Genomic DNA, 24061 nt, shown 5'->3' with positions numbered 1-24061 from the left:
CTGGTGTTATTGAGCACCCTTTTCCAAAAAACAAACCTCTTTAACTCCTATCACCGGAAGGAAGACTGACTCAGAGACCCCTGGCCACTTCCTCCAGCCCCCATCCCTGCTGGAGGATCCAGGCCACAGTGGACACTCCTATAAATATTTGCTTCGGGGAAGCCTGTTCATATTAACGGTATGAACATTGTTGGTTGTTTTTGTCAATGTTGTGTAACGACTGGTGGAAGCACATGGTAGAGTAATTAAGAAGGTTTAGAGTCAGACGGGCCCAGGTTGGAATTCCCGCCCTGCGACTTCATTAACTGTGTGATCAGAGGCAACCTAATCTCTCGGAGCCTCAGCGCTCTGAGACTGTGTGCAAAGCTCTCAGTGTGGTGTCTGGGGCTGAGTAAACGCTTAGTGAATGTTCAAGAGCTTTTCCTTGCACTGCTATACTGATGTTTTCTTCTGCTTTTCCCTTTCAGTTTGGCACCCGCCTCATCATAGAGGCCATGGAGGCGGGGGGACACTCTATCAGCGCGCTTTTCCTGTGCGGAGGCCTGAGCAAGAATCCCCTTTTTGTACAGATGCATGCGGACATCACTGGTGAGTCTGGGGAGGAAGAGAATAGGTCGTTTGGGGCCTGGCAGCAGATGTCCCTGGCTGAGGGCCGCACGGGGTTGGAAATAGCAGAGGATGGGGTGATGTGCCAGATTATTTTGTTTTGTTGATGTTGTTGTTGTTGTTTAAGGTTTTATTTATTTATTTGACAGAGAGAAAGAGAGATCACAAGTAGGCAGAGAGGCAGGCAGAGAGAGAGGGGGAAGCAGGCTCCCCACTGAGCAGAGAGCCCAATGCAGGGCTCGATCCCAGGACCCCAGGATCATGACCTGAGCTGAAGGCAGAGGCCCTAACCCACCGAGCCACCTGAGTACCCCATAGATTATTTTGAATCTTTAGGTGAAAATATATTTTCTTTCTTAATGATAACCGTGAAGTGTTTATAGTCATGATGGAGAAAGTGACTTCTCTGTGAATCCAATGATTGAATAATCCTAAGAAATAAGATGAGAGAGGTCAGCAAGGGTTAGGTCGTAATTTAAGCATTTCTGAAACTGTCTGAGCACCTCTTCTGATGCATGATTGTGGGGAATATTGAAGAGACAGAGATGAGTAAGACAGGATTCCTGTCCCCGAAGATCTCGAAGTCTGTTGACAAGGACAGACAGATGTGCAAATGTAGTGTGGCAGGAGCTCAGAGTAAGAAATGCATGGAGTTTTATGGGGACATGGTGGGGTACCTCACCCTGGTTTGGACCTGCGATGAGGCAGGGCAGGTGGTCAGGAGGAAGGGAAAAGGAAGCTGTCTTGAAGAAAGAATTCAGAGCCCAACTGCTGTGGGAACAGGGGTCTGGCTACAGATGGGAATTTGAGCCCTGAGACCCCAAGAGCCTGTGATTCTTTCATAGCGTGTGACACAGAGAAAATCTAGGGTCGTGGGCTGGTTCCTTTGTGATATGAGCACAGCAGAGCAGGATTGCTGGTGCAGATCCCTGGACCTTAAGAAAAGGACCCCATTAGCCAGAGGCTTGCTAGTATTACAGAGCCGAGCCTGGACTTCCATCCCTCGGGAAATCGTGGCCTCAGGCCTCTTGCTCCTTTCTCCCGTGGTGTCTCCTAGAGACTGGCATCCTCCCCACCCCAGCCCAGGACCCACACACCATGGCCAGGCACCAGAGCAGGACAAGGGAAAGGAAGCAGAAGGGGAATGAACCCTGCCCACAGCCCCAGCTCAAACGTGACATGAGCCCACCCTTCAATGGCATCTCTTCATCATGGTCTCTTGCTGTTCCCCATCCCGTGGGTTCCTTCCCCTGACAGCTGGGTGGGTCAGGGTCCCTGCCCTGGATGCTGCCTCATCATATCACCTGTGCCCCCTCAGGACCATGCAGATCCCTGCAAAGGAGAGCTTTACCAAATGCCAAGGGCATAGTTAACCCTTGTCCTTCGTGAGATCCAGCTAATTAATATACTTATCCCCATTTTAGATAGGGGTAAGAAGACTGAGGCACAAGCCAAAGGACTTTTCCAAAAAAAGCACCTATTCCCAGGGTAAATATATCAGAATGTTAGTATGGAAATTACTACCATTAACCAAACTCCCACCCTGTGTTGCTGGAGTCATTATATATTAAACCTCATGAACTGCTGAGAGGTAGAAATGGGTGCCCATCTTAGAGACAAATAAACTGAGGCGCAGGGAGGTCAGTGAAATTGCTTGTCCGAAGTCAGACATCAGTGAGAGTGGAGGGGCGGCACCAGGACCGTGACCAGGGAGTGTCTAGGCCCAGCTCCCCCTACACTGCACTGCCCATCCAGGTTTCTTAGCTTTTCTGAGCAGTTTGTAATCAAGTGATGATTACTGTTTCTTTACCAAAGAGTCTACAGCCTATGGATGTGGGCCATTCTGAGGCAAAAAGAAGAAAGACCTAAAAAAGGAGCCCAGTTACCTTATAATTTTCCCCAAGAGAAAACCAATAACCACATTTTATCTAAAAGTCAGCTGGTGGGTCAGATAAGATCCCCCTTTAAAATGTGATCTGTGAGTGACTTCCCAATTTGCTGCCCTCTCAAAGCCATGAAGCCTTCCTACCTGGGTGCAGGAGAAGATCCCCTTGGGCTAACACATCACCTGTGGGAAATGGGGCACAGGGCCCGAGAGAGTAGGGCAGTCTCAGTGCCCCTGGGTCCTGACCCCGCACTGTGGCTCCCGCCTTAATGAAAGTGGGTCCTCTTCCAGGCCTCACATCTCTGAGCTGACTCAGAAGCAGGGGGTGCAGCAGCTTTACAGAAAGTTCTGCTTTGGAAACTGGTCTTCAGGCTGTTGAATGAAAAGGCTGTTCATCGTTATTTGGATTCTGATTGAAACTGGACCCTTTGTCTCTGGCTGCGGACCAGTTCCAGTTCCAGACAAAGGGACCTTTTCTTTGGCTAGAATTCCTCTGCTTTGGGAAGCTGTGACTGACAAGTGATGGCAAAGTGCATCTGCCTTTAGATGCTTTGGGTTCTGCTCAACTCATTAATGCATCAGATAAAATAGTTCACATTCCAGGCAGAGCTGCCTTCTTCCTCGCCTTCACCCAGCACTCAGAGAAAAGAACACATTTGCATCTGTTCCTGTAAAAGGCACGTACACAGCGGCGGGTGGGTAGGTAGTGTCTTTGATGCCTTTCAACATTGTAATTGCTCTAGTTTTCGTTGGACCTACGTGAGTCTTAGGGATACCAGTCACAAACACGGCGGGACTTAGAAGATTCTCTGGAGACGGTGTGCAGTCATGGAAACAGCAAGGGATCCCCTCTGTGACTTTGGGCAAATTGCTTTACCTCTCCGAGCCTCGCTGTCCTCTTCTGAAAGAAAGAATATTCTCTTCCTCTCACACATCCCGCTGAGAAGTACCCACTGGCGGGTTTGTGAGCACCAAGCTCTGTGGGGGCTCAAAGTCAGTGTTCAATACATGTCCGTTCGCTTCTTCCCTTAAAGCAGCCCTGTGCCAAAGGAAAAAAAAAAAAAAAAAAAAGAGGTGTGTTTGAGGGGGAAAAAAAGCAGTTTAATATTTTGTAAGCAAATCTTTGCCGTTTGGGAGCAGGCTCCTCTGTGCAAGCAGAGAGATTGGGGCTTTGCCAACTTGGGAAAATGTCTTCTACGTGAGGAGGAAGAATCTCCCTGGACCTCTGGCAGTTAGTTTCACTGTGGCTTCAAGAAATACTTGGTGTGTACTAAGTAATTGTAGGTTTCCCCCATAGACTTGGGACTAAATGTTCCTCCGTCTGAATTTTGTTTTTTCAGCTCTGGCAGTTACAGCAAGGGTTTCCCCCATTCTGTCTTGTTCAGTATTTTCATCATTTGTCCTTCCATTTATTCAAGTCAGAGGCCATCTCTGAGCACACCAGGGTAACAAGCACTGGGCTTGGCAGGGCGGTACAAAGGAGAACAATAACGTCCTGCCAAAAGCATCATGGCAAAGAGAGAAAGTGCTCTGGGTACTCTGCCCAGTGTCCAGAGACTAGACTGGGGACCCAGAGGATGCTGGTGTCAGTGTAAGTCAGGCCCAGGCAGGGCCTGGCAGGGAACAGTTGACACACTAGAGGTTTAGAGGAAAGTCAAACAAAGGGTCTACTTGCAGAGGTGTGGGTTGGTTGTAGGGAAACCCCAATGACCAGGCAGCCCCCTGGGGCCACCCACAGTCTTACCACCCCGAGGCTTGCAGGAACCAGGCAGGGACCTAACCAACCTGAGACCTGAGGGGCTTTGTAAAGAGGCTGCTGGACTAGAGCTTGGTCAAGGACATGATCATGAGGACAAGCGAGCCATGGATGAGGTCTACCCACGCCAGTGTCCCCGGACCCACAGAGGCTGGAGGTGGGCAGGGACCGATCTGAAGGAGAAGCAGAAGCAGTGAGTTGGATTCCCCTCACACTTCAGCCCCTAGGGAGCTGGGGTGAAGAGAGCCTTTAGAGATCAGGTCAATAGTAAGAATCCTAACAGCTAATGCTAATGTAGTGCTTTCTCCAACCCAAGCACTATTGTAAGTGCCTTACTTACAATATCTTTGGAGAAGCCCTAGAGGGCGGTGAAATTTTAACCCCATTTTGTAGATGGGGAAACTGAGAGACAAAGAGGCCCCGGCTCACACAGCTAGATCAGCAAGGAAGCCAGAACTCAAACTCTCCCCTTCTGGCTCCGGACCACTTGGGGTGCAGCTGGAGAGCTGGGTGGGGGATTCATCATGTTCACTCTGGTTTCTGGTTCCCAAGGGAAGGGAACACTGCAGGTCACTCCTTCCTGCTTAGAGCTTGTTAGGGTTTTGCAGGGTCAGGAGGGGCTGGGAGGTGAATAGCATTTGGAGGTGCTCAATGTCTTCTAATAGGGGCTAGGTCCACAGGGATGGCCGCAGTCACTCTCCCGTCCACATGATCCCTGGATTCTGCAAAGGCATGCAGTGCTCTCCTGATTTGGCCAATACAGTCCTTCCATGCGGCCTGGTGTCTGTCCTTCCCCTGTAGATAGTGGGTGAGCACCTGCCCTGTCCCTTCCCACTATTCCCATTTCCAGCCCAGCTGAAGTGCATATAGAGGGCCTTCACTCGCCATCAGTCTTCATTGGGATGGTAGCAGCCACCCTTCTCAAGCGCTTGACAGAGGCTAGAGATGTGCTGAGCCCCGTGAGTGCATCTCTCCTGAATCCTCACCGCACACGGGTGTAACAAGACTTACTATCATCACCATTTTACACACTGGGAAACTGAGGCTAAACCTTTAAGTAACTTCTGAAAGACCCAGGGCCAGTGGACTGGCTCTGAGCTTTTCCCAGAGACCCCGCCCCCGATACTTTCCAGCAGAGTCTCAGGTGGGCCCTGCGGTCTGGGGAGCTGGTATTCCCGAGCCCCCTGGCTGTGTGGGGGAGTTCTGTTCCCGCCCTTTGTCCAGGTGGCCTGGGCAGCTGACCCAGCCTGGGAATAGCAGGAGGGGTCAGGAGGTAGTTGGATCCCCCCAGGGTAAATGTGTCAGGAAGCTCTTCCCAGAAAAGACAGGAAGACAAGTCTTTGGAAAAGTCAGTCTCCTGTCTTGAGTAGAAGATTTTCAGGTCTGGCTACAGAGCTTACCTCTGTGGAGTCTGCTGCCATCTCCTGATTAGCAAATGCATTTATACTTACATTTTGTACATTTTTTATTTATATTATACATATATACACACATGGAAAATCCTGAGACTTCTAAATTCTTTCTGTTCACCTTAAACCCACTGTGAACCCTCAACTTCCAGGAGCTGGCATGTGGAGGGCTTTCTTGCTACCTGGTGGACCACTGTCCGTCCTTCAGATGCCTCCATAATGCCCATTGCCTTTCTGATGAACCTCCATTCCCTCTCCAGCACATGGGTTCTTTCATCATTTAAGCCCTTACCATGTGCTAGATCGTGGTTAACTAGTCTCAGTTCAGCTGTGGCCGGGACACTGTGCTTGGCCTCATGGAGCTTCTGTTCTAGCAGGGGAGATAGATGGTAAACAAGATAAGTAATCATGCAGTGTTGGAAGATGCTGAGAAAATGGGGGGGCGGGGGGGCGGGAAGTGAGGAGTGTCGTGGGTCAGGATAGCTGCAGTGAGAAATGGGTGTTTACACAAATACACGAAGGACACAGAGGGAGTTGCTGTGTGGGCATCTGGGAGGAAGTGACGCAGACAGAAGGAGCAGCATGGGCAAGTGCCCCGAAGCTGATTCAAGAAAACAAGGAGGCCAGGCCCGCATGGCCAGGAGAGGAGGGCACAGTCAGGGTGGGCATCAGCTCTGGAGGCTTATAGGCAGAGAAATAGGAAGCTGCCAGAAGGATTAGTTACACTCCCTTACTACTCCCCCATTCTTAGTGCATCTCAGTTGGAGAAACAACCTCCTGCGTGGTCGTTATCTCTTTCTTATCCACCACCTTTTTGAGACCCAGATAGCCGGACCCGGTCAGATCCATCTCTGTATTCGCCGGGCTCCATGAGGCACTCAAGAAGTGTTTTGAAGGGAACTTGAACCAAAGGGCAGGTAGCAGCTAGCAGGAGCCTGGGAGACCTGGGCAAAGAGGTCTCGTGAGTAGTTACATCGGGTGGCAGGTCCCTTGGGGCTCCTGGCTGCCTTACCAGCAGACGCAGGCTGTGAAATCCTTTAGAATCAGGTCAGCCCAGGGACCTGAGCACTTGGGGAGCAGACAGAGGGTGCCCACCGCGGCCTTCACGCCACATCATGTCAGGTGTTTCTGTTGCTGGCTCCCTAACCGAGGTGTGCCTTGTCCTGTGCAGGCATGCCTGTGGTCCTGTCGCAAGAGGTGGAGTCTGTTCTTGTGGGCGCTGCTATTCTGGGTGCCTGTGCCTCAGGAGATTTCGCTTCTGTACAGGTATGTAAGGACCAAGGGGTGGGACGTGGCTCCTCCCCTGTCTGAGGCTGTCCTTCCTCTCAACAGCAGCTCACATCTTGCAAAACACACATAGGATATAATTAAGAAATGATAGGTTCCAGCCAGGGAAAGCACAAACACTTCTAGCCTCAGACATATTTATTGCGGTTTTCATTTGAGTTGGCCTCTGTTAGTGTTGGTCATTCTGTTTTTCTGTTAGTTTTCTGTTTTCCCCTTTAAAATAGCTCTTAAATTATTTCTTTTAATTTCCTGTTGACCTTTTTCTAAAATTTCTTGTAGCAAATGACACAGGTAAGTTTCAAAACGTCAGTGTTTCATGTGCATTTCAGATTTCTGTTTGCTTATTTCATTTCTGCCCACCACTGTCCAAATAATGTCGAGGGCTCTATCAATAAGGGATACAAATGAGAATGTGAGTTTAAAAAAAAAAACAAAGAATTAAAGAGGAAAATAAGGAACAAAGATATAGGAAGAAGGAAATAACTTGGTGGCCATGATAGAGCACAGAATTTGATTCTGAGCTTCCTGGCAGCCAAGACAAAAAACGAACCCGTGATAAATTGCGTAATTCTTGTTTTCACAAAAGAGGAAATGTTAGTTTCTTGTGGGAGACAAGGCTTTTCCTGTCACCAAATTGCAAAAGACATCTCATACGTAGGTTTTATGGAGAGACTCTAAGTGATAAAATAATAATATTAACAATGGGTTCATGAATAGGTGGAAAAGCAGCAGAGGACGACTCCGGCTGCCTGGGCTCAGATCCTGTCTTGACTGCCTCCTTAGCTCTGTGACCTGACCATTTTGTTCTTCATTCCATTTCTTTATCTGTAATAATCATCAGGAGTACATTAGGAGTTCTTTCTCTAGATCAGGAAGGCACACATAGTCCCATTATTCCCGTTTTATACTTGAAAAAGTTAAGGCATGAAGAACTGAAATAAGTTGGCCTTGGTTGGAAGAGCTAGTACATGCCAGAACCAAGGAGTGTGGCTACCCAGCCTCAACAGAGAGTTCAAGAAATATTTGTTCAGAGAGCTTAAATGACTTGTCCATGGTCTCCAGGTCAGGATGAGAAGCCGGGTTTTCCACCGGAAACCTAGTCACTAGAGTGTTATTTGTGTACCAGGAACTGTGCTGGGAGCTCTTCCTGTGATCTTCCTGGCATCTGTAATCTACACGGGCAGCAGAGTTTAGACAAGAGAGATCCAAAAAGGTAACAGAACCAAAGGGGACACTGTTAAAACACAGGTGCACAAGTCTAATTCGCTATCTGTGCACCTTGTACACATTTTGAGAGGTGTGATGCCCCGCACAGTGGCCAAGCCTGGGGAACGGTGTCTGTGAAATACCTTTCCCAAATCATGAATGCTAAGTGGCTTTTAACTGAAATTTATAATCAAATAATCAAAGATGGTGCAGTTGAATTCTCAACGATTTCTGGGTTTTCTGGTATTCTCTCAAAAACACTGCATGGGGTTCTCTATTGTTGAACTGTCAATGATTTGTCAGTTATTATTTTGATGGGTCTGCTTATGGAGATGTTCTTACAACGAGATGCCCTTCCGGGGACAAGTAGTAGCTAAACCAAAACCATAGAGATGCTCTGAGGGGCCCTGCGTAGGCTGGCATCATATTGTTCCCTGAACACGTCCCCGCCATGTGTCTGTGTTAAAGCCCTAATTCCCAGTGTGATGGTATTTGGAAATTGGGTCTTTGGGGTAGTGATTGGGGTCACATGAAACTGTGAGGGTGGGATCCCCATGACGGACTCAGTGCCCTTCCTAGGAAGAGACACCAGAGAACTGGGGCTTTCTCTGCCATGTGAGGCCCTCTGCAAACCAGGAAGACAGCCCTCCCCAGAACCTGACCCTGCTGGCCCCTTCATCTTGGGTGTCTAGCCTCCAGAACTGTGAGAAAATAAGTTTCTGTTGTTTACGTGCCCAGTCTATGGCACTCCATTTTGGTGGCATGAGCAGACTAAGGCATCTCATTTGATCTTGACGGCCTCCCTGCCTGAAGGGAAGATGTTTTCATTCTTGTGTTCTGTATAGAGGAAACCAAAGCTCTGAGGGGTTTTCGGTAATTTTCCCAAGACTGCAGTTAATACAGGGCAGACGCAAAATTGAAACTGAGGTTCTCTGGATCTATATCCCATCCCAATTTTTCATTCTTTTTATACTTTGTTCGCTTTTTTTTTTTCTCTTTTTGTGTTAAAAATAGTTTTTGGCTTCCTAAATGTTTAAAGCTGTATTTTCTGAAAAGAAATGCCGTCAGTCACAAATCAGGAGTCAGTCTGCAGCTTGAACAAAGAGTAGTGTGGGAGGGGCCTGCTTCATGAGATAGATACGCAATACCATGACTTTAGGGACCTCAGTGATATCTTAGTCCAGTCTGGAGTTTCTAGCTCCAAGATGATTCCGCTCACATCTTTCCCTAAGTGGAAACCGAACTTAATTCCACACTGACATCATCGTCAGTACATGAGATTTTCTGTGAATCTTCTGGAACAGAATCTTAGGCTGTATCGAATATTGGGGTTGGTGATTTGAGTAGCAGCTGCAAGTCTTACAACATTTTAAAGACAAGCTCCTCTCTCCTGTTAAAACCAAGGAAGTATGAGCCCCATGTGACTAGAATTTCTAGGAGACGCTATAATCTAGTAAAGAGAGTCCCCAGCTGAGAGAGCCCTGAAAGCTCATCTGTCCTTGTATCCCCAAAAGAACCCTGTCGTCTTGACCCTTGTGCTTGCTTGTTGTCTATCTTCAGGCAGTGTCACCTGGCCTCTCCAGGTACTTGCTTAATTTGCTTATTTCCTTTTTAAAAAATTGCCACTCATGTGGGACTATTGAGATAAAGAGCCTTGAAAACTAATGACCTGAATGAACCCCAGGTATAATTACCAACATCGCTATAGCGATGATGTTCAGAACCACTTTGGAAATGTAAATGCACGTAGGCCTGTCTTCATTCACCCCTCTCCAAAGAAGAGGCACCAACCCCATGTGCCCCCAGGTCTGGGGACGAGCTGCAGGTTCTGGCAAATCGATGTGGAACAGAATTGCTTTCTCCCTGTGATTCATATTTTTCAACCAGAACTTCAGTACCGTTCGTCCTTTGAACTTCAGAGATCCTGCTTGGTCTTCAGGGTGCCTGCTACTCCTTCATGTAAGGAAGCTGAGCAGCTCCTGCCAGCAACTCAATGTTGCTTTCTCTTCTCACAGACCACGCATTCAGTGGTTGGAGGGAGGATTTCACTTTATACTACCATAGTGCGCAGACTTTGGTAGACCCTGCCAGACTCGTCTCCTCCAGATGAATGAAAGACTAGGAAGAGTTTAGAGGACCCAGACTACAGACCTAGGAACGAGATCTTAGGGAAGACAGGGTTTCCCGATTTTCTGGGCCCATGAGTAAGGGGTAGAGCCCTCTGCCTTCCTATAGTGACAGCAATAGGTCAGAAAGATTTAGAGTTGCAGTTTTTTATTTATAATAACTGAAAACCTGTCTGTCTATTGCAATCCTGGGGAAATTTTATCAGATGAAGAGGGATCGTTGGTAGAATGTTCTGGTGGAATATTAAGGGGAGAGATTAGTCAGCATGGGGGCCATTACTAGTTCAAATTTTAAAGCCTGCCAACAATGCCTGGCCTCCACTTCTTATTCTTTTATTCATTCATGTGGCCATCCTCATAGTCTCTCTCTCCCACTCCCCCCTGCTTCCTTCCTGCCCTCCCATCCCTTAGAAATCAAAAGCTTCCTGCTAGTCCCCCTTTCAAATGAGGATCCTACAGAGGGTACTGATGTAACCATCCATCTGCATTAAAGACTAGAATGACTAATAATTCTTAAAGAGTTGTCTCTCTAGAAACGGTGTTCTCCATTTAGTAGTTTTCAAAACTCTACTTTCAATAGATAGTGTGGCAGGTACCATGGCATGGTTATCTTCACAGATAGCTCAGATCTGTAGCTTAATCAGTAGAATGGAAGCAAACCACAGAGATGCCACCTCATGGTAAAAGATCAACTATTGAGTAAGTGGGAGGGGACTCAAGGGGGCGTCTTCCTTCCTCCTTTTATTCACTGGAATATGGAATCCATGCAGTCTTGACCTCTGTGCCCTCTCTCTGACCTCTCCTGATCTCCCAGAAGTCACCCCTTATCACTCCCTTGGCTGTCCATGCACTATGAAATGATTCTCTAATTCTGAATGTCCTCGAAAGCAAATAATTGTGATTAGAAAGTTGGGAGCATCCCATAACCCTTCTTTAGGCTCCCAGGCCTTGGAAAAGGAACAAACTGGGAAAAAAAAAAAAATACGTTCATGAAATACCAATGTGCTCACATTCTCTAAGCACAGATAGTAGCGAAGTTTGAAGAAATGCAAAGGATACATGAAACGAGAAACCAGTTTCAAGATGCTATGAAAGAAAACTCAGTCAAATGGCAGAGGCAGAAATACAAAATGATGTTCCACTTTCTGCTTCCTTCAAGCTCCTGCAGATGTCATCAGCTTTCTTTAATTTCTTATCTTAAAAGACAGAGCTTTATTGTTGTTGTTCCCAATCTATTTATTCAAAAAAAGCTTTAATTCTAACGGTGCTATTTATGTGGACATTTGCTCCTTAACCACCCCCCCCCCAAAAAAAAGCAGCAGAGGAAGCCTCTGAAACAGAAGTCAGCAAAAGGGGACTGTAACAAGAAATAAAGAAGAATTTCTGATCAATGCAAGGCACGTACCACTATAAAGAAAATAAGCCCTTGGAATCAACCAATTAATCAAAACCTTTCTTCCCCCGATGGCGTGAGGGTTGCCACCTCTGTAAACCATTGACTCTGTGTGTTCCCACCATCAGCTTTCCTTGTCACGTTCCAGACAGACTCGTGTGTCTTGCAGACCAATTCGTGTAAGAGGCCTGTTGAGAGCCGTGATTACTCACCCTTGCTGTGATGTGCGCCCACAAGGGAAACCATCCGCACTGACCACAGTGGTCTGCCCTCGAGGTCAGGCCTTGCAGACATCCGCATGGCTTCGCTGAAGCCTCTCCTTCTATTTTTTTTTTTTTTTTTAAAGTTTACTTTCCTCAGAGCCAGTTCTCTTCATCACCTGTCCTGTGCTGCAAAGCCTGTGATCTCATGTATGACCCAGTACGTCTCCATTCTGTCTTACTCTGTGGGAGCCCGCTCTCTGTGAGTCTGAGATCTGTCTGGCTTTCTGTCACAAGCTACTTGCCTGATTTACATTCTGCAAAGTGAAGCTGATGATCGTGATTTTCATTGCTAGAGGTTTGGAGAGACTGACAGATCACGGGATGTTCGGAAGTTGGAAACCGTCCCATTTCTTGGCACATTCTCTCTTTATTTGCTTCCCCCCGCCTTTTTCCTGGGCTACTAATTATTAGTTGTGTTCAGCAAAGCTGAAGAAAAATACAAAAACATTGATCTTACTAGCCTAAAATTGCCAGTATAGAAGATCCTGGTTTTTATACTTCTAGTATTTTTATACATAATTTTAAATTGCTTTACACTTTTTTAAATTTCAAAAATGTGTTCATACAATGTATCGTCTTCTGTAGTTTTTCTCCCACCCAAAAATATGTAGTAAACATCTTTATTTGTCATTTTTACGGGTCGCATAATTTTATATCCCATGGGCTCTATCCACTTATTTCAGCAATCCCCTCGTTTTGAATATTTACCTTGTGTCTGTTATTTTAAAGAATGCAGCAGCTGATGTCTCTGTAGCTGAATTTTTGCAGATACCCTAAATTATTTCCATAAAATAAATTAGGGAGATATAATTGTTTGGCTGAAAAGTTTACCAACTTTTAGAATTCGGATCCATGTTAACGCCTTATCCTCCCACCGACGGTGGGTGAAAATCCAGGGCTCCCATTTCTCTCCTACAAGGAGTCTACTGCTGTGAATTTTAGTTCCATCTAGCTTTCATCCTCAGGCCCTCTATAATCCTATTCATTTCACATATGGTCCTGATATTACCAACTTTCTTTAGTAGCCTTTTGCCCTTTGCTGCTTAAGCATGTGTTTCTGGAGATATGAGATTCTGGTTTCTAATTAAATAGATTCAGATTTCTGATTGAATTTTCTGAGTGTCCTGTCCCACATGTCAATGCCTTATAGAAAGTCAACAGAAAATCCTGGAATGAGAATTAGTAGTTTAAAGAAGGATTAAATTTAAGAATGTGACGCTGGCACTAGCATTCATTAGACTTATTGCCACACCTGGTTAACAGTACATTCTTCTCTTTTCAAGAATCGCTCACTCTCAAAAAAATAAAAAAGGCGATGCATTCAGATTCTGATTAATTGTAAATCTCCTGTTCCAATCTATTTTGCAGAATGGAATCATAGGTATGAAAGTCAAAACATTAGCTCAAAATTCTAGTTGTTTCAGTAAAGGGTATATAACATTTGACTCTCCTGCTCCTTACAGGGTGATGTAGGAGCAGAGCCTGTCACTTTCCATCCCTTACCATTCATAGAATCTTTGTGGATCGAGTGGGGGTATGACAGTCCCCGGTGTGCAGATGAGACTCTGAAACATCAAGCTGTACTTGGTACAAAGTCCATGTTCTTTTTACTCCATCAAACCATATCCCAGTAAATACACACACTTTGCCCGGGAAAGGCATGGATTTCAGCATGGCAGTGCAGCCGCCCTTCACAGGGTGGTGTGGTTTACAGAAATTCTCAACAGCACACATTTGTCCTCACTGTTTGGGTATCAAGTTTTGAAATAAAAATAGGAAGTATGCCCTCTTTGGTTTGGAAATTTTCTAATTCCTTTGCCTGGGGGAGACTTCACACCCTGCCCACCTGTATTGTTTTATTTTTATTTTATTTTATTTTATTTATTTCCTTTTAATCATAATCCACCTATATTTACTTTTTAAGGAGGTAGATACAGAAAAGCACTTTAACTAATTCAGAGCTTTAATTAAGAGACACTTTTTATGCTATTGTTATTAATACAAAGATTTAAGCTAACAAACATTTTTTTTTTTCCCAAGTATGTCCCTCCCTTTTTTTTTTAGTTAGCAACTTAAGAATGGGACTTTTTATAACAGCAAACAAGGGCCAAACTTCAACTGAGCCCTTTAGAAACTTAAAAGGGTTACAGAACTGTAAAAATAGAGTTTACCGGGCGCCTGGGTGGCTCAGTGGGTTTAAGCCGCTGCCTTCGCCTCAGGTCATGATCTCAGGGTCCTGGGATCGAGGCCCGCATCGGGCTCTCTGCTCAGCAGGGAGCCTGCTTCCCTCTCTCTCTCTCTCTCTGCCTGCCTCTCCGTCTACTTGTGATCTCTCTCTGTCAAATAAATAAATAAAATCTTTAAAAAAAAAAAAATAGAGTTTACCAAACTATTTAACTTTGTTTTGTTCAAGATACCATTCATTTCATACTGGTACAAATCTAAAAAGCTGTATAAGATCTTTCTGTGGAAACAAATGCTTGCAAGTAATTGATTTCCTATTGTAATGGTCATCCATAATAAAATCCCCTTTTGGAATAAACTGGAAATGAGTAGGTTGGATATATATATTTTTTTCCCTTCACACTACTCATAACTCATGAAGAGCAGACCCATGGTGTATAAGCTTAGTGTTCAGAACAATAGATTGGGTTGTGGACCTAAATAGGAGACCAGGAAAGACAAGACCTTCAGGTAAGTCAGGAATTTTCCATAATTGGGAAAAGGCCCAAAAAGGTGATACACACAGATACTCACATACATACACACGTATATACGTACCTACATACCACGTTCCATTGGAGAAAGTTGGATTCCAGGTCATGGGATGTAGAGAGGGCATACTGAGGTCAATGAAAGAGTTTTGCTTACAACATTGAGGCAAGTGATCAAGAAATATTCAAAAAGAAAGAAAAAATTTTTTGCATTTGTCTATCTGAGGTATTTGGAACTCTGCAGTGAGGCATAGGAAAGAACCTTGTGTTTAGAAAGTTGAATGGCATGTCTTTCATAATATGCATAGCCAAGAAATTCGAACATTTAGAAATTTGATATGACATTAAAAGTCGTATATGAGGACATTTCCTATCCTGTTAGAATAATTTTACAAGGGAGGCGGCAGAGGTGAAATGACCTACCAAACAAAGCCAGTGGCTAGAAAGGGATGGAGCCAGAAACCAAGGCTTGGCTTAGGATTTCAAAGCGAAGGGTTATTCAGCTTTGTCATGAATGAAAATGGATTCTTCTGGGGCTGAGTGTGATTGCTGTTGTTTGAAGAACCTACTACCAGTTTTAAAAACTAGTTGTTTACGGGGCGCCTGGGTGGCTCAGTTTGCTAAATGTCTGCCATTGGCTCAGGTCATGATCCCGGGACACCGGGATTGAGCCCCGCATTGGGCTCCTTGCTCATTGGGGAGTCTGCTTCTCCCTCTGATCCTCCCGCCTCTCTCTCTAATACAAATAAATAAAATCTTTTTAAAAAAATAAATAAATAACTAGTTGTTTAAAAAATAGACCACTAGAATTTAGATATACCTTAAAATGTCACTGTGTTAGTCCACGCCTGCACAGAAGGCACTTTCATATTAGGATAATTGGAGAGAATTTAGTAGAGGGACTCTTTACAAGACTGTAGACCAGGGCATGGAGAAGTCACGAGGGAGGATGTGGTACCCTGGGGTTTGTAACAGTTGGAGCATAAGAGGTGAAGAGTACAGTTTCTAGAACCCCAGAATAGAGGCCTGTGTGGAGACTACTGAGTCAGCCTGTTTGCCAGTGACTCGGGAAGGAAAACTGAGTAACTGACCTCATTTTCCTCCCACTCTCTGATTTACAACTGGCTTCCTCACTGGCTGGACTTAGCGGAAACTCATTGATACATTTGGTACAAGTGAGACCGGCAAGGCCCAGAGAAGGGCGAGGAAGGGGTCTTCAGGAGCACATGCAAAGGACCAACTCAGGCCTCTAGGCTGGGCTGTTAGGTTGGTCTGTGGACCAGAGGCTCATCTGTGAATGGTTTGTCACTGATTGGTGATGAGGTAAGGGACTTGCATCAGAACATTCACACTGCAGTGTTTGTTGGGTGTCTGTTCACATTCTGGGGCAGGCTCCTTATGGCATTATGGCCAGGCTGTCCGAATGAGACTTACGGAGATGCCACAGCAGACAAGGACAGACATCCTAGGGTTCTCAAAAGGTGCTCCTTTATTTCTGCTTCCATTTTCCTTCCGTACCTCCACTAAAAACGACTAATACTGTCCTGCAGGTTCTCTGAGCGGGGCACTGTGCTAAGGCGTTAAATGGTACTTAATTCTCACAAGTTAGCTTCTTCACCTCACCTTTACAGATAGAAAACTGAGTCTCAGGAAGTTATTTTTTTTTTCCTAGTTTTTTAAAAGATTTTATTTATTTATTTGAGAGAGAGAGAATGAGAGAGAGAGAGAGCATGAGAGGAGGGAGGGTCAGAAGGAGAAGCAGACTCCTTGATGAGCAAGGAGCCCAATGCGGGCCTTGATCCCAGTGTCCCAGGATCACGACCTGAACCAAAGGCAGATGCTTAACCGACTGAGCTACCGAGGTGCACCCCCAGTATCAGGAAGTTTAAGTCATGTGTCCGTGGTCTGACAGTAAGTGGCAGAGCTGGCAGTCAAGTCCAGATCTGATGCCAATCTTGGACTTGCCCTGGGGTGTTCTTAAAATTACCTGACATTCACATCCAGGAAATAATGCAGGATCAGAGGGGATTGGCTTGTTTGGGCACCCATGGCTGTGTTCTGTGTTATCGGTAACAACCAACTCATGGTTTCTGGGAAAGATGTACCCCATGCTCAAAGAATCAGATAGCACCATTTATAGGTCCCATGTTTCTACATTTCACAAGGCCCTTCCTGACCCAGCCAGCCAGATCAGAAGGTGAAGCCAGTTTGTTTCTAAGTGGCCTGTTGTCTGTTTCCATCTCTTTGTAACCCTGGGAGGTCGGGAAGATGATGGGGAGAAAGAATTCATGAGAGGGATGCATTTCCTTAGAAATGTTATTAATTGGCTAGGCCAAACAAGAGAAGGAAATAAAATAGCTCTCCTTACTAAGTAAAGGCATCTCCTTCCCTTATCTCATTAAAAATTAAAAGCTCTCTTGGTTTAAGTAGGGCAAATTAGTAATTAAGTGCTATATAATCAACTTGTGTAAACATAATATTGAAGGGGAGGCCAAATTAATCACTCCACTGGCTTGTTTTTGTCCCCATTAATGTACCTTTTACTCCGGTCCTTCCTGTGGTGTCAGGATGCATTTTCTTCTCTCCTCTACTGCAGGGGTTCGGGTGGGCTCTGCTAGCCAGATGCCAGCGGACTCAGTGGGGAAAGGCGTGCATGTAGGCCTTGATTCAAGTAGGTTAGGAGGCTCCCTATTTAATTCTTTTTGTTTTTTTAAGATTTTATTTATTTATTTGAGAGAGAGAGAGGGAGAGAGAGCATGACCCGGGGGAGGGGGCAAGGGGAGAGGGAGACACAGAATCCCCGCTGAGCAGGGAGCCTGCTCCATCCAGGAACACTGGGATCATGACCTGAGCCAAAGGCTGATGCCCAGCTCACTGAGCCACCCAGGTGCCCCATCCCTTTATAATTCTTTAAGCTAGGGTTCAGCAGCAGGAGTCATTTATGCGACAAGGACAGTCCTAGGTAGTTCCAACCTAGTGTGGGAGAAATGGACACAGACAGATACCATTATGAAAAATTCTATACTAAGTGAATGGCAAAGACTTTGGGGCCTTGCCTGGGCTTAAATCATGGCTCTGTACGTACCTTGGGTGAGTTACTTATCTGTGTCTCAGATCCCTCATCTATAAAAGATAACCATAATATCTGCATCATAGAGATATCATCTCACAATTCATGTTGTAAGAAGTGAACATGTTAGGACATGTAATGTGAAGTGTTTAGTTAATGTTGGATATCATTTGCTTAGACTACAGTTCCTATACAGTGGGATGATGGACCAACAAACGAGTGTCTTCTGGGGAAGTCCTTAAAAGTCCATTTGAACTGGGCCATGGAGGATTAGTTAGTGAAGGAGCTGGAACTTAGGGGAGGGGCCAGATGGCCCCAGGTCTGCTCTTAAGCTTTGCAGTGGAGGGGCTTCTAGAAAGCAGAGAAAGGAACCCGAGCCTCACTCCTACACAAATCTCTCTCCATTTCAGCTCAACCCAATAAATATTAGTAATTGTTGGAGCTTCAGTTGTGTGGTGTTCTGTTAGCTGCCTGTCAGGGATGGGGGTGCGGTGGAAGAGGGTTAAGTGAGCTGAATCTATTTTGGACATATGAGAGGAAATAATGGGACGAAAGAGAAAGGGTAGCCCTTTAAGTGACTTTGCTACACTCTGGGGGGTGGTTTTTTCTCGGCCTGCTAGCTCTGTGAACAAACCCAGCTGGGCAAGCTACTTAATTTCTCTGAGCCTCACTTTCATATTAATGGACCCACTGAGTCGCTGCACACTTGCCTGGTGCACAAGAAAACACTAACGTCATTTCCTGTATTAATTTCATCCTCGTAACAAACCTGTGAAGTAGGCGGTGCTGTTGTCCCACTTTATAAAGCAGGAAATTGAGGCATCAAGACACCAATACACTGGCCTAAGGTCACATCGTGGGCTAGTGTGGAATGAGGGTTTCAACTTAGGCAGTCTTACGGCAGACCCACCCCACCGGCGCCCTGCGGCCCTTGGGAGAGCACCTAGAGCTAGATTTATGTCACATGTGCTAGAGATAGAACAGACATCACGGACTATGTCCAGGCCCCTCACTCACAAGTAAGGAAGAAATTCTCTCTTGTTTGTGCTTGAGGGAAAGGTATGGCTGAGCCCACCATGGTATAGTAACCTTTAGCCTTGGTAACCCTTGAGCAGGTGGGGCTAAATGACCAGAGGAATGACCGGCCGTTGGCTGCCGTGAAAATGCAGTTGCTCGTACTGATCTTGGTCATTTTGCTTGGGGAAGAAAACAATTTCTTTATTTATCATTTATACTCTACTTCCGTAAAGGATTTGAGGAAGCTTATAATATTTGAATAAGCAAAATAAAACTCACAAATCAGAAACTATGCAGAAAGAAGAGAATACACCAACCCTTAGACCAGGGGATCCTCAAGTTCATAGGCGTTCAGGTGCCAGGTAATCCATATAAACATGGAAAGATACCAGCAAAGGAAAAAATGATTTGATTCTTCGCCAAGCTGTAGAGCGTATACTCTGCCTGAGGACGTTGAAATTCAAATTATTTTAACCCTGGATTGGTGAGTGCCAAACCAAACAGATTTATGGGGCAGATTGGCCTCTAGGTCTCTGACCATAAATAAGGAAATTACTCTGAGCCTCTAGTCAGCCAAGACGAAACTGGGAAATGTGTCAAGTCATATGGTATCCACGGACTCAAGAAAGTATACCAGCTCACCAAAAGAGACTACATTTTCCCTGGTACCAGATTCTAAAATTGCTATTCCTTTAAAAACCAACCTAAAGGGCGCCTGGGTGGCTCAGTGGGTTAAGCCACTGCCTTCGGCTCAGGTCATGATCTCAGGGTCCTGGGATCGAGTCCCGCATCGGGCTCTCTGCTCAGCAGGGAGCCTGCTTCCCTCTCTCTCTCTCTCTCTCTCTCTCTCTCTCTGCCTGCCTCTCTGTCTACTTGTGATCTCTCTCTGTCAAATAAATAAATAAAATCTTAAAAAAAAAAAAAACCAACCTAAAAAATCCTTCCATGGAATTTACACAAAAGCAGCAGAATTCATCATATACTACTTTGTGAAGAGCCTGGAGCATGATTTTGAAACTTGACTTCAAGTAAAGGATCACGAGGGTTTATAACTTTCTGAAGGTGTCACTTGACCTAGGGGTACAGCTGAGAACACGCAGCATGGCTTTTGGATGGCATGGCCCTTCACCTCTCCTCCCTCAATATTCCTGCCTTCAGCCAGCTTTACAAGCGAAGTTGTATCGGTGACCCAGGAGTGTCTTATGGGACCTCAGTACCAAAGCTTTTCAGCAGCCTGGCATCAGGGAAGTGCTAAAATGAAGCACCCATCAATCGAGAAGGGCAACAGATGTTGAGGCATATCAAGTATCAGTAAACAGCAAGCCTACAGAGGCCACTGAACTTGGCATCCTCTTAGCAAAAATACCCTGTTGCCTTCAAGTGGGAACACCATGGACTTACATAAGCTGCATTAAGTGATGCATTTTTTTAAAATCTCTACTTTTTTTTTAAGGGCACATTTAATGCTCACAGTGTTCTAGGCTTTCATCCCTGGAAGTGTAGGTCTTCAAAATGTCCTCCCAGTAATTATGAGAAGTTTCCGCTTTTCCAGTCCCCTCCCTTTTTCTGTTAGCACTATGATTCATATTATAAGTCATAGCTAGAACCACAGCTAAGAGCACAGTTAATGGCACAGGATCCCCTACATCTGTGTTCTAACCCTGTGTTCAGATGCCATAACCATGCCTTCAGTCAGCCCCTTCTCTACTCTGAGCCGGTCCCCTCATTTGTAAAAATAAGACCATTAAGAGTGCGTCTTCATAAGTTTGTTGTGAAGATTCAAAGAGATGATACCTATAAAGTATTTAGCACAGTTACCGGTATGAATAAACTTTCAGTGCGAGTTGGACAAAATTATAGTTATATCTGTATCAATACTATTAATAGCCAACTGTCTAAATCACACCGTGCCATTGCTTTGGATGTATTATTCAAAGATAGCTGGGCTGGCCATTTGCCTGTTTGGTCTCAGATAGCTTTATTCTCCCCTCCCCCATCCCCTGGCCACACTCTGCTCTCTATTACGTTTCCCAGGCTCCCTTGCAGCTGGTCCCTGAGTAGGTTTGGCCAGTGGGGGACACTGGTGGAAGACTGATGGGCAGGAAGAGGGGCATCGTTAGGTCATCTCTCCCTTTACTAGAAAAGCAGCTGCCACAGCTCCCGTGTGATTCCAGCTCCCAGCCTCTTCCTTTCATCCTCCACGTCTGGCCATTCAGGCTTTCTTTAGTTTCAGCCCCAGCCTGGCATCTCCAGCTTCAGGCTCTAGCCACACCACAGCCTCCCGTCATCCGCTTGACCCCCTGAGTCGCTGTGTTCGGTATGTGATTACTCATACTCCCCCAAGTAAGGAAGTGGAAGCTCAGAGAGGGCAAGTGATTTGCCCAAAGTCACATATTAAATAATTGAACTTAAGTTTATATGTCTCAGAGCCTGCGTTTATTGGAGAATTGCATCCGTTCCCCAGAGTTTTCCAAGCTTTCTTCCTGGTTCAAAGCAGATAGTAAGGAGGCCTCATGTGTGACTCATCTTGCTGTGGTCTTCTTATAAAAATTTCCTTATGGGACGACATTTAATTGTTCTTACCTAATTCTGACAATATTTGGAAAGCGTATTGTATCCATTTTCACAAATGAGTAAACAGACTCACAAAACTGAAAGAACTCACCCAAGTCCTACTGGGTGTTAACATTCAAGCTGGAAATTGAATGTAGGTTTTTCTGTCCCCAAGCACACACTCTTTCTACGGGTGATATCAGAGTGCTGGATTATGTGGTATAGAGCCAAGCATTTTTTTTTTTAATTTAATTTAATTTTTTTTTTTTATGTGACAGAGAGAGAGATCACAAGTAGGCAGAGAGGCAGGCAGAGAGAGAGGGGAAAGCAGGCTCCCGGCTGAGCAGAGAGCCCGATGTGGGGCTCGATCCCAGGACCCTGAGATCATGACCTGAGCCGAAGGCAGTGGCTTAACCCACTGAGCCACCCAGGTGCCCCCAAGCATTTTTTTACTAATAACATTTAAAAAAAATTTTTTTTAAAAGGAAAAGCCACCTGTCAAGCGACTGATAGGCTAGATGAATAAAAATGAAGCAACCCAAAGCCAGAGCATGTCAGTACATCATCTGCTCTCTGATAACTAACAGCCAGAAGCAGGAAAGAAAGAGAAGCATGGTTTGGGATAAGAAGTGGGGCCTGAAATGGAGATGTTAACCTACAAGCAGAGAAGCAGCAGGAAGAGGACTTTTCTGGAGGTGCTAGTGAGAGCAAAGGAAAAAACACGGATGGGAGGACAATCAGCTGAACCCCTGGGAAGAGCCCCAGGTCGGAGTGGCCAGAGAGAAGGCTGTGTGTAATGACTCAGTTGTTTGGAGGTGGGGATGGTTAACTATAAACAGATCAATTAGGAATTTGATCAGGAGTCTTGGGAGAATCCTTTGCCCAACATCCCTTGATTCTCTTGTTAAAAACAAAAAATGTTGTGGGCTAATAGTCTCACTTTTAAAAAATCAACAACGTTAGTGCTTAGGTGATAATAATGCTTGGGTGATAACACTGCTTCCTGCTTAATAAAATAGCCTATACATTAGTTTAGGCTGGGAGTAATAACAAAGCTTTATTACTTATCTCCAGTTTTGAGGAGTCCCTGAAATAGAAGGGAACGCTCTTCAGATGCCCCCAGATACTGTCCCATTTCACTAGAGCACATCTGTCTGTGTTTAGGGGGTTTGGAACATACCATGTTTGAGGATTTCAGGATGGAGAAGGCACCTTTGAGACAATGCCGCTGGGCTGTGGGAAGCAAGCAACCCACCATGCGCCAGCTCAGAATCAACCCCCTCTCCCTTCCCCACCACCCTCCCTGTCAGCCGACACCTCTGCAGGGAGGAGCCTGTGTGTTGGATGGAGACGGTCAGAGTGAAATTCCTACCAAGCTGGCCATGTCAGTTTCACCTGTCAGCATCTCTGATGAGGAGAGATCCTGGCAGACCAGACAGTTTGATAATTGGATTATAGCGGTTGTCTTCATCTCAGTAAGCTGACTAACCACTGCAGACGCCGGAGGAGAAATTCATAGACAACCCTGAAGTGGAGGTTCAAGCAAGTGCTTCGGCTTACTAGGAAACAGCAGGCAGTAGTGGGTCCAGTGTACTGTAGTGTGCTGGGGAGCCGGGACCCCTCTCTTCAGGGGGCTTCTAAAATGATTCATGTAGTATGCACCGGCCCCTGTCCCTGTACTTTTTGTACATTAACTCACCAAAGTGCCAGGAAGTCCTGATAGGAGTTGTGCTTTGCATTCTAGGAGAGCTGAATTACAAAGAGGTTAAGTACTTTCCCAAAGTCACAAGACTGGTGAGCTATGAACCTGGATGTTCTGACCCTAGAGTCTGCTCACTGGGATAATACTGAAACCCATCTCTGTAAAGTTGCTTTGGGAAACTCTTCTTGGTAAGGTTCACCTCTACCCTTCTCTACCCCACTGTGCTTATCTCTGGTGCTTATATGTTTCAGTGTCCCATTTACCCCATTTGAGTGGGAGTTCCGAATAAGGGGCCGAGTCTTCCTTGTCCTTAGCCAGTAGTAGGTGCTGGATGCATGTATGTTATACTGAACTGGGGGTGAAATTTTATAGAGACTTGGCTGCTTACACAGAAAGCCCGCCGCTTAAAGCTGTGGTGCCTCTGTGGATAGACTTGGATTTAAAGTCTTTTAACAGATAAAATCCGATCCAAGACCACCTAGATTATAGCTGAAACAGCTTTCCCTCTTCACACCAGCACTCACTCCAGACTGCTCCTTCTGATTCTCAGTTACCCTCATGTTTCAAAAATAAGCTTCCCCATCCTTAGTGGTTCAGTTCAGAACAGCCCAATGTGTGAGCTGGGGCAACAGGTCTACCTCTTCAGGCCTCTGATTCCTCATATTTACACTGAAAGAATCAGGTCTAGTTTTCAAAAAATGTAAAGCTGTTGGACATTTGGGAGGCTGGTACATGAAAAAGACAGAAGGGGAGCCACGGCTCCTGCTTGCCCCATCACTCCCTGTCCCCACCCCCCCCAAGCATGGCAGCCTTGGAGGCTCTCTGTAGAGCAAAAGCAGCAGTGGACTCGATTTTTTCAAAGGCATTAACCCAGAATGAATGTTATTACTTAATAATACAATAATAAAATAAAAATGGAAAACCCAAGCCTTCCAGAGAAAGGTGTGTGCGAGGGCTCTCATGACGGGCCCTCTGTGCCTACGTGACGGTTGGACGCAGTGTGCTGCTAGCAGAGGAGTGTCGGCTCGGCTTGACCGTGTACAGTGGGTTGGGGAAGTGAAAGCCTCTGGGCCT

General features: G+C 45.6%; 1 protein-coding gene across 10 annotated transcripts in view; it reads left to right on the top strand.

Annotated features, from left to right (window-relative positions):
- Positions 1-24061, top strand: part of FGGY (FGGY carbohydrate kinase domain containing) — a 414785-nt gene that overhangs the window by 328833 nt on the left and 61891 nt on the right. For all 10 annotated transcript variants that reach the window (XM_047726124.1, XM_047726127.1, XM_047726128.1 and 7 more), the window contains 2 exons: positions 468-588; positions 6828-6922. In XM_047726124.1, the coding sequence (XP_047582080.1) occupies positions 468-588; positions 6828-6922 (216 nt within the window). The remainder of the gene's footprint in view (positions 1-467; positions 589-6827; positions 6923-24061) is intronic.

This window comes from Lutra lutra, chromosome 4 (genome assembly GCF_902655055.1).
Source record: "Lutra lutra chromosome 4, mLutLut1.2, whole genome shotgun sequence".
NCBI classification, from domain to species: domain Eukaryota; kingdom Metazoa; phylum Chordata; class Mammalia; order Carnivora; family Mustelidae; genus Lutra; species Lutra lutra.
Note: the sequence above shows the minus strand (reverse complement) of the source record. Positions and strands in the feature narration are given on the sequence as shown.